This window comes from Diorhabda sublineata, chromosome 10, assembly GCF_026230105.1.
Source record: "Diorhabda sublineata isolate icDioSubl1.1 chromosome 10, icDioSubl1.1, whole genome shotgun sequence".
NCBI lineage: Eukaryota > Metazoa > Arthropoda > Insecta > Coleoptera > Chrysomelidae > Diorhabda > Diorhabda sublineata.
In genome coordinates, this window is record NC_079483.1 from 18,540,334 (window position 1) to 18,551,367 (window position 11,034).

The window sequence follows — 11,034 nt, forward strand, 5'->3', positions numbered from 1 at the left end:
ATTATATAGTAAACCACTGGAGTACAAATGAACTACTACTTGGTAAGAGATCAAAGAAACTTACGTTATAAGAAAATCATATTTAGATATAGGACTGATAGTTTTCTCAATTAGAATATCTAGGAGTACAAATGAACTACTCACCAATCAAACTATATTAGAAAGTAAACATCAGAAGTACAAATGAACTACTATTTGATAAGAAGTCCAAAGAAACTTCCGTTATTTTAAATAATACGAAAACTAGTTTGGATGTGACTGTATCCAGCTTTAGGATTAAGCGGTTTTCCTAATTAGTGTACCATAATATCTAAGGGTACACATGATCTACTACGTGACAGAAAATCAAATGAAGCTTCTATTATGTAAAAACCATTTTGATGTTAGTCGTAAGATAGTTTGCCTACATTATATACATGATATTTGAAAGTATAAATGAACTACTAGGAACTAGTAGGAAACCCAAAGTTGAATAGAACCAGTACATAGTTCTCGAGGTGTGCCAACAAATCAAAGTTAATCTAAAATGCTTCATCGTTTGGTATTCCAGTGCAATTTTTAATAAATTCTCCTTATTTAGGATTTTTTGCTCTTGAATTCTGCTTTGGACACTTTTTTTTTAAACTAAGGAAAAATAAAACTACAATGATCCAGCGTATCTTTCAATAAGTTTATTGTTGACTAAATATGAACATATAATAATTATAAAACTCCTAATTTTGATGTATAAAAATTAATTGATAAAATTACCCAAAATTCCCAAACAACAGAGCGAAAAAAAAAACATCTAAAGGATTCTTCGAAAAGTTTGCTGCCTTTCTAACGATTGCGTTCAAAGGTTTTCATATTTAAATAATTTCATACAAATTTGCGTCCTATAAAAACCAAATTGTCTCGCATCATTTATTACAATACATATAAAAATATTTCAAGTACCTCAAAAAGGCATCCGACACAACCAACTTCTTTATTTAATAATTTAAAACTTTTTCGTTTTACCAATCTGCCAAATATGAAAAAAATCTTATAAAACAACTCAAAATACAATTAATCATCAGAAATTACTTAGAAAACTGTCAAGTTAGTAGGTGCAGGTTTCTACGTGGTACCTTTTTGATGTAGCACATCTAATTATTACCCCAATATCCATAAGAGAGTGAAAAAAACTGGATTCATGGTATTTTAAGTAAACCTAAGTCTATAGAAGAAGACCATATTACTAAAATGCAATATACAAAATTCTTATCCTTCCAGGAGTCTTTTATGAAAGAAATAGAGAAAATTAGAGCCGATAGTGTTTGGATAACTCAGTAAAGTCAATATAAACAGGAAAAAGAGGCTTAAAACGATAATTTCACGTTTGATCTAAGATTACAACTTGGTACTCCAAGTGAAAATAGCGAAAGTGATGGTTGTAAGACAAGGCCCAATCCGAGGTTGTAGCGGTACTATAAAAAAATTGAGGATCCTTTTAATTCAATAATCTTGAAGAATTTAAGAGTAATAATTGTGGAGACAATTTTTTCTATATATAAATAATGATATACCTAGATTGACGTTTGCAAATTATAATTGGTAGCAATAGAATACGAATTGATTTAATGTCCCGCTATCGGTTTCAACTCCTTAATTTGTCTTATGAGGTACGCCTTTTCGTCGTTAAATTGTTCATCTTCCGCTCGATCCGTGTGAAATCGCATAAGAAATTCAACGAGTTTTTCTTGATTACGTAATAAAATGTCTAATATCGGTTTCGGTTTATTAGGATTAGCTACAAACACCTAAAAACAAATACCACAATTTTTTATAATTAAATAACTATTTTCATCATAAATAATCATAATGTAGTGAACTACATAAATACGAGGTATGTATCAAAAGTTTCTGGCTATAATATAAAAATTACACCATGCACCGTAGTATCCATATCTGACCACTATGATAATATGATTTTAAAGAATAAAAATATTATTTCAACTGTTTTTTTTTTAAATTAAATTTGCACAAAATTAAAAACCATTGGAGGGATCAAAAAAGTAATAATTAAATCAAATTGAGAGCAAAAAAGTAAGGAAGATAACAAAATATGGTGGAATAAATAAGTATAAGGAGGGCTGAAACCCTCAACTGATACCTGAAAAGGTATACAGAAAGGAAAACAAGAAAAATATGTTTTCAAATAATTGATTCATGGATTTGTTATTTTCAGTCCGGTAAGTTATAGGCAGTTCAACTTAACGAAAAAAAAAAATTTTTTCCCAACTAATTGAATTTGTTATGTTATAAATATATTTTTTTAAAAACTCACCTTGAATACATGGAAAGCTTCGAACTGTATATTTCTGGATCTCTCTTTCAACATATTCATCATCAATTTTAGATTGTCTGGATTCGAAATATACCTTGTCATTACCTAAAAACCAAGACGATTGGTAACGTCCAAGGGATATCGATAATGGGCTTACCGTAAAATTGTGTCTATCCAATAATAATTCTCCAAGAAGTTTCAAACTCTGACGGCGCGTTACGTAATTCTCAGAATTAAGAAGTCTCTGATAATGACTAAAAACCTTATCGTAATTCATTTCTAAGAAATCAGCGCATAGGATTTTATGTCTGGTTAACAATTCCTAAAAAAAAGTTAAGTAAAGAAAGTGATTTCTCGTTCATTTTCAAAGTTTTCTTTTATTTTAATTAGTAGCTTAATATTAAATTAACGATAGATGATATAAAATTTCAGTATTAATACATACCTTAAACGTAGAAAATGCATCGGATGCTATATCAAAAGTAGATACTTCCACATATCGAAAAAAGTTATAAAAATCGTCCGAATATAACATTATTTTAGCCAAAGCTTCGTATCTAGCACATTCACGTAACATGGTACCACAATTTAATGCTATTTCTTGATGTTCGTACCTAAAAATTTTTTTAAAAACCGACAATTTTTTATGTCATTTTATGTAATATACTTACCCAGTCATTAATGTAAACAAAATTTCTGGTTTAGTACAAATATATTCGACAGTAGGCGATCTAGTTCCAATCTGTCTCCGTAATATATTATTAAATACTTGGGCTACATCCTTCTTTCCCTCAAAATCGATCCTGTTTAGATTTTGTATTAACAATATCAACAAATTACTATTGTATAATTCTTGAGCTAATTGCGCTACAATAATATCTGCTTGCGGTTCAGCATCAGATGTACCATACAGCATGTTCTTTATAAGAACTAGATTCTTAGATACATCTTCTTGAGCTTTCTCCGCTTTTTTGTCACCTTTAAACAACATCGAGATTAATTTATACTGTTAAACAGCTAGTCCCCAAGGGGTAATCAATAATGAGATTTTCTGTACCTATCAGGGGGAGATATGAGAAGGACCAAGGACAATCTCTAGTGGTTACCCTCTTAGTGTAGGGTAACCTACACTAATACAATGTTAATTTTCTACAGTGTAATTTGGAATTAAAACGCACTTTAGTATATTTTATTTCATTAATTTGGGATATTTTTCATAAAAAACATTTTTATTATAAGCCACATCTTAAAAAGTATAATTTCTTATAATAGAAAAAATTATCAGCTGATTATTATTGATAATTTCTTAATCACTATGTGATAAAAATATTTATTTTGAATTTATTATTCGGACTATATACATTTAGTGATAATAGGGGTCAAATTCCGAATCATTTTAGGACCGATCGCAAGCGCACCCTCAGAATTATCGTTCATGAGGGGGTGAAGTAATTTAACCCGCGAACAGAGCTAATATCATAATTTTAAATATTTCTAGAAAAGTTTTAGTTACAGTTCATCCATCTACAACAGTACCTATTTCATAATTTACAGTCCCCTAAAACTACATTTTTCCAATTCTACTCTAATTCCAAGCACTGGTATGAAATAAATGAGATTTTTTTTTTCCAATTTTACACATTGTAAAACAAATAGTTCAATGATTTCAAGAAATCAGTGATTATTAATAGATAAGCTGAATAAATTAAAAATTATATATCTAGGAATAGATAATATTTGTCAATATTATTTTTATTTAAACTGATACCATTTAAACCACTAAACTAGTAGTAAACATGAATATTACAAGCGATTTTGCTAGTACATAATTAACAAAATCATTTATTAAAATAAAAATGATAATTAAAAATATGAAAGTAAATGTATTTCAAAAAAAAACCAAATCTATGTCAATAAATATGTAAAACATAATAAAATGATAAATCATATATATTTTTTATACGTAACTAAGATAAGAATTTATATATATATATTTGTCACATACTCGTGAAGGTAACGTTTTTTTAATAATCCAAGATAATAATTCCAAAGACAAAATATATATGCATACTTTATTTACATTATTTAAGAGACATGCACCATTGGGCAGAGCAAATTTAAGAGTATTTAGTTAATATAGTTGATGATAATGTCAAAAAAATCGGTGGTGTTCTTATTACATTAATTCTACTTACCCTTTTCAAGTGAATTTACTGCTTCTTTTAGAGCCTTCACAACATCTGCTGGTCCTTTTTGAGATTTTCCAAATAGGGGCATCGTTTAGTGCTTTATAATATAGACAGCAATTGCTTCAATAATATAATTAAATATTTAAAAAACTATCGACAATACGAAGTGTTTAGATAAATCTCGTATAAAATTTTTGAAAATGATTATGATATTACTTCATTCATTACTAAAGGAAATTGTGTAACTAGAAAAAACACTTGTAGAAGACACATCGGATAATAGTACACTTGTTTAATGCGATAATTAGGTAACGATTTAATGAAAACTTCACGAAATTATATTTTTTTAATATTTTTCGTTTTCACTTTGACTAATCCTTAAGACTTCTGAATCTTCTTTTATTATGTGGTCTCGAAGTTTAGGCAACTTAGTACCCCTATTTCATTAATAAATTTAATTAAATATGATTTCAATTACAATACTTTGGTAAGACATAATAGTTATGGAAATTTTTATTTTTGTATTTTTTAATTAAACTCTAAAGAATGTTTTATAGATTAGTATAACACGTAAAATGTAAATGTCATTTTCAAATTTAAGAAGATTTTTCGTACTACCAACCATGAATCACTAATTACTTTTATATTCAGAAATCTTTATAGAACTATGAAAATCTAAATTAAAAATTATTTTATTATTCAATTCAAACTTGCTGTTAATTATTTTTATGTATAAACTGTATAATACACAGAAAATTATATGATTAAAAACTATCTATTATGTTGGAGATAATGCATTTCACCATATGATCTATAGTCTAGTTCTCCGTAAGGTTATGTATGGACCTAGTATCGTGCTAGCTCCATGGATGACAATGACATATGACAATTGTGATTAATTCCAATTAATTAGTTTTTTTTTCAATTTTATTGTATTACCAAACAATATAATGTGTACATATTCTTATGTGACAAATTAACATGTGATGTCTATAAGTAATTTAATTTTAATTATTACTAATAGTAGCGTTCATAGGACAAAAGAAGGGTAAACTATTCATGGCATGGTAGTTTATTTTTAGTTGCGTTTCAAATTTAGTTTATTAATTATTTAATAATAAAATCGCTGTTAGACATGGCCAAAGAAGAAGAATACGATAAATTACCTGATAAAGATGCTGCCAAAGAATTTTACGCTAAATATGAACCTAAAGAAATATTAGGAAGGTAATACCAAATTTTCATTAAGTACAAACACAATGAAATTTCTTATTGTATCTTATCTTCCGTGTTATGAACAAGGTCCGTGAAAAAATGGAAATTTTATTTCTAATTCCTTCACTTATATATCTTTAGGGGTATATCATCAACAGTGAGGCGATGTATAGAAAAAGAAACAGGAAAAGAATTTGCTGCAAAAATCATTGATTTGAGTACCAGTGATGGAATCAATGATAGTTCTACTTTGGAAGGCACCAAACAGGAGGTTAATATTTTAAGACATGTTGCTGGTCATCCATACATAAGTATGTATATGTTTTAAAATATTTATTATATGGTTTTTACACAAATTTTCGCCTAATTCGAGAACATTAGAAAACTATTTTCTTGGTTCTTTGAGCTATTCTGTACATTATTTGTATCTTAAATATTTTTTATCTATTTATAGACCAAAATTTGAAATTTCTATTGGTGTTAGGTGTTATTATAGCCTTACAGGACTTCTGCATAATCCGGGGACACTTTAAAACTATTTTCTTGGTTTTTTCAACTGTTTTGTACATAATTTGTCTTTTAATACTTTTTCATCCATTCTTTGATAAAAATCCATCATTTCACTATTTATTTCTATTGCTTTTTTATTTTCTAACCTTCAATTCTATTCGATAAAGCTTATGGATAATTATATTTTGATCAATATAAAGCAGTTTAAATCTCAAGCTTTTTTTCTATTTGATTGTTTCCTAATATTTCTCAAAATATTCAATTATCTTATAATTCCATGAGTTTCCTAATTGTTTGTCAAGAATAATTGGATCCTCATTATCTACGTTGTTTTCAGAGAAATCATACAACACCAAACGAGTATAAGACACAAAAATACCAGAAATTTGATATATTAGTGACGAGAAACAAGACTACCTGAAGAATTATAAATTGATTTTTGTGATCTTGAATGTAAAGTATTTGAAATGTAGGAACTTTACAAATTTTAAATGTCTTCTGAATTAAATTCTTTATCTAAATCTTTTTCTACAAAATCAATCAGAAACTAACTAATTTCTCTCATAAATTTATTAATTCTTTCTGTAATAGAATGTTAATTTGTTTCAGTTGAACTACAAGATGTATTTGAATCATCTACATTTATCTTTCTGGTTTTTGAGCTTTGCAAACACGGAGAACTATTTGATTATCTCACTTCAGTTGTAGCACTTTCTGAAAAGAAAACTCGATATATTATGAAACAAATTTTTGAAGGAGTGCAACATATTCACTCCATGCATATTGTCCACAGAGACTTGAAACCTGAAAATATTTTACTCGATGATAATCTAAATATTAAAATTACAGATTTTGGATTCGCCAAAGTATTAAATGAAGGAGAAGTTTTGTATGGTAATCATACATGAATTCCTGATTTAAAATTCCAGTTTTTTCTCTAATTTTTTTTTTAGATTTATGTGGTACTCCTGGTTATTTAGCACCGGAAACTTTGAGGTGTAATATGTTGGAAGACGCTTCTGGTTATTCGTTTGAGGTGGATATGTAGGTTCGAAAATTATGGAAAGGCAAAGATATTTGAATTAATTGAAAATTTTATTTTTTAGATGGGCTTGCGGTGTGATAATGTATACATTGTAAGTACACATTTTTATTTGATTTTGAAATTTTTGTATAAATATTGTTTTAAAAATATTAACAAGGATGTGTACAGTTTTTCTGATTATTTTTGTTGAGTTTATGGTGAATTTATCATTTTCAATTGGATTATTTCAAAATTTCTGTGTCTCACATTACCATTTCACCTCTGAAAACATGTACAAGAACTTTCAGCTTCTGGGACTAAGGAAATTTACCTATACGCTTGTTGAATCCACCCTACACCTTTGAGGGTTCACTTAGACCACTTTGGGAATCACTGTTGTAATTCCTTTAAGAGTATAACAAATTAAATAATAAAAGCAAATTTTAAAATCGTTATTAATTTAAAACTGATTTGTAAATTGTTATTTTTACAAATATTATTTGCAGATTACAAATAGAAATTATTTTTTCCATGACTACCCAGCAAATTTGGTGGTGGCCAAGTTATTACCCTTATTTCAAACTATTTATTAATGAGACAATAAAGACTAAAAAATTCTTGAAACAAAAAAGTTGGTTGCATATTTTGCTGATATATTGATACTTGATCGAATTTTCAAATCATTTCCATCTGTTATTCAATTAAGTTGAAAATATTTCAATTGATACGATTATTTGTATATATATCTCCCCAATACCCTCCTTTAACTGTCAAATTGCAAATTTCTCTTACATTTAGCATATTTTTTCTCAAACCAATTCGTTGGTAAAAAAACGTGTTTATTGAACCTAAGAGAGCATTTTTGCTATTTTAGGTTGGTGGGTTGTCCACCATTTTGGCATAGAAAACAGATGATCATGCTCAGGAATATTATGGAAGGAAAATATTCTTTTTCTTCACCGGAATGGGCGGATATATCAGGTAGGTAACTAATAAAAAAAATATAAATGAAAAGTTATCGTACCCTTTGAATTCTGTCTAGTCCGTTTCATAAACACACTGAATGTTGTACAGGACATTTTGTTTCAAAACGACAACAAAAATTTTTTTCTATTATGATTATTGAAATAATTGCCACTTTTAATTTATAAACACATACACCATAAACATCGAATCATGTTATTAATAACGTTTCCGTTTTTAAACTTGTTACCAACATCATAACTACAAGACCATAATCGAAGGTTTGTTTTATATAATCTCGAACAGGTTCGATCGATTATCGATTTGTAAATCTGTTATAACCATAGAATTAATTTTAATACGAACAAAATTATAGTAATAAGTCGATTGATTGGATTAGAGATCTATGAGCGTGAACTGACAGTTGACATTTTTATGTACGTTTAATAACGATATTTTGTTTATAATTTAGACTGGTTGTGATTATTCACAATAATTATGTGTAAATATACGAAAATTATTTTATCAGGTAAAATTTTTGTTGTAATTCATTAATATTGATGTAATTCGTTATTCATGGATCACAAATAATATCAATTTGTTTTTGTTTTTTTTAATAATTTCAAATATATATTTATTAAATTTGTTCATTGGAAATGGGAGTTTTATACAAATAAAGAACTAATTAAATTACATCCATGGTTGCGGACTTGGTGAATATTCAAAATATTGTTATTATTTTATGCAGAATAAATGTTCAATGAGATATTTGAGTTGTGGCTCATAAGCTGCCAAAAAATTATTGTCTCAAAAACAAAAATCGAATCATAGTTAAAAATACAAAATACAGTTGAACCTAGCATGGAAAACAAGCCTTGATATGATTTGGTTCAATCAAAACTTAGGTTTAGAGTCATCTGTAGTTATTAATAATTGAAGCATAGAAACTTCTGTAATAAAGTTGAAAAAGGTAAAACAGCAGTAAATCTGTTAAAAGGTATTTCAAAAGTTTAATCATCAGATAATATCATAGAAGAAAAACTTCAGCAAGAAGAAGACGAAAACCACCAATTTATAATGGCAAGTAAAAGGGCATGGAAATCAATGTTGCCTTAAAACCACTTAGTTGAAATAAAGTTGTAACTTTCAAAGAACAATGGATATAATATACTTAGCATCATCTGAATTATGTAGACGAAACAAGAAGGTTCAGTCTTAGTTGAAAAACTAGCATCTGGATTTCTATATCTTTATATACAATCTTCAAACCAAGGCTCAAAATTTTTATGAAGGCTGGTGTTGAGGTACTCTGTATAAGAAACTAGTCTTATTTGTTCTATTTTATATAGTTTTGGTACAATTATTAGATATTACTGTCCGGTAAATGTGACTTCGTACTGGTTGTATATATATTTGAATAATTTTTTATAGAGGCACCGAAGGACTTAATTAGAAAATTATTAGTGGTAAATCCTAAAGACAGGATTTCTATTGAAAATGCATTACAGCATCCATTCTTCCAATCAGTGGTAAGTGTAGGTCGTTAAACATTTTTGAACAGAAACCATTAGAGAGATTTTGAAGTATCATTTCAATTCCGTTCCTTATTGTACTTGTTTCTTCCACTTTTGTTTGTTATTTCCTTCAGTTTATCTCAGGTTTAGTTCCCTCTTCGTTTTTAATGGCGTTTCCAATCTCGTTAAATTATCTGTACGTTTTAGAAACCACAAATAACTAAATTTAATGCACGGCGCAAATTCCAATGGGTTGTTTTGGTAGTAAGATCTGTAATTCGAATACAGAGACTCAAATACACACCAGAACCGTTAAGCTTGGACATTGCAAGGAATGATCCTTATCGTCTAAAAATCCTAAGAAAAGTAAGTGGAGAGTTTCTACTTTCCGTGTTATATTCAATGTTGAATTTGGTTTATTTTGTTAATGCAGGTTGTTGATGGTTGTGCTTTTCGTGTTTACGGTCATTGGGTGAAAAAAGGAGAAGGTCAAAATCGTGCTGCTCTATTTGAAAATACACCAAAGACCGAATTGAAACATATATACATGACAAACCTTAGTAGATAGTAATTTTAATCTAGTTTTTAAGTAGACAATTCATTCATAAAAATCAATATTGACAAATTAGTTCAACTTTGTGCAAATAAATAATTCTAACTTACAAATTGTGTTTTATTTTTTCCCTGTGTCTATTCGATTTAGTTTTCCGCGTTTAGATTTTACAAATTGTGGGTTAGTGATGCTAAGCTAAGGCTTCAGTATACCACCCACCTTTGATCCTGATGGTATTCCACGTGGAATGAAAAAATTGTTTGATTTTGATTTCAAGAAAGTTCAATGTAGAAAAAGGGTACTTGTAACAATGCAAGCAACCCTTAAGGAGCTTCATGGAGCGATAGAACACCAAAAAGAGGTAGATAGGGTGGACATTCGAAGGCACAAACCTAAATTAACCTCAATTAACTGTCCAAGGAAGCTGAAAGTGGTTCATTCACTCGACCCCATTCACTACCACTCTCCGGACATACGAGTATGGCTGCTTCATGCCAGTTCTCTATTCCTATTCTATCTAGATCGTCTCTACATACTTCTATGTATTTTTTTCTTTTTTGTTCCTATTCCCATTAATAAGGTTATTTTCATCAATCTTCGTCCATTTTGGCTATATGCCCCATTTAATGGTCTTTTTGCTCTGATCACATATCCCATATCAGCTTGGCCATTCAGTGTTTTGATCCTCTGAAAATCCTCAGTACCTTCATCTCCCATATTTTAATTTTGTTTTATCTTGTTCATGGCCCAACACTCGC

At 28.7% G+C, this 11,034-nt stretch overlaps 2 protein-coding genes across 2 annotated transcripts; one reads left to right on the forward strand and one right to left on the reverse strand.

Moving 5' to 3' along the window:
• Nucleotides 1-615: 615 nt before the first annotated feature.
• LOC130449925 (protein Mo25) lies at nucleotides 616-4,603 on the reverse strand. Its single transcript, XM_056788017.1, has 6 exons — nucleotides 4,504-4,603; nucleotides 2,980-3,286; nucleotides 2,754-2,922; nucleotides 2,466-2,630; nucleotides 2,309-2,413; nucleotides 616-1,781 (listed from the first exon to the last, which is right to left on the reverse strand). The coding sequence occupies exons 1-6, from the start codon at nucleotides 4,583-4,585 to the stop codon at nucleotides 1,599-1,601; spliced, it is 1,011 nt and encodes a 336-aa protein (XP_056643995.1). The 5' UTR covers nucleotides 4,586-4,603; the 3' UTR covers nucleotides 616-1,598.
• A 707-nt stretch (nucleotides 4,604-5,310) lies between these two features.
• On the forward strand, nucleotides 5,311-10,389 carry LOC130449923 (phosphorylase b kinase gamma catalytic chain, skeletal muscle/heart isoform). The gene is made up of 9 exons (XM_056788014.1): nucleotides 5,311-5,724; nucleotides 5,854-6,023; nucleotides 6,832-7,116; nucleotides 7,176-7,266; nucleotides 7,329-7,358; nucleotides 8,121-8,227; nucleotides 9,641-9,738; nucleotides 9,931-10,089; nucleotides 10,157-10,389. The coding sequence occupies exons 1-9, from the start codon at nucleotides 5,633-5,635 to the stop codon at nucleotides 10,289-10,291; spliced, it is 1,167 nt and encodes a 388-aa protein (XP_056643992.1). The 5' UTR covers nucleotides 5,311-5,632; the 3' UTR covers nucleotides 10,292-10,389.
• Nucleotides 10,390-11,034: the final 645 nt, after the last annotated feature.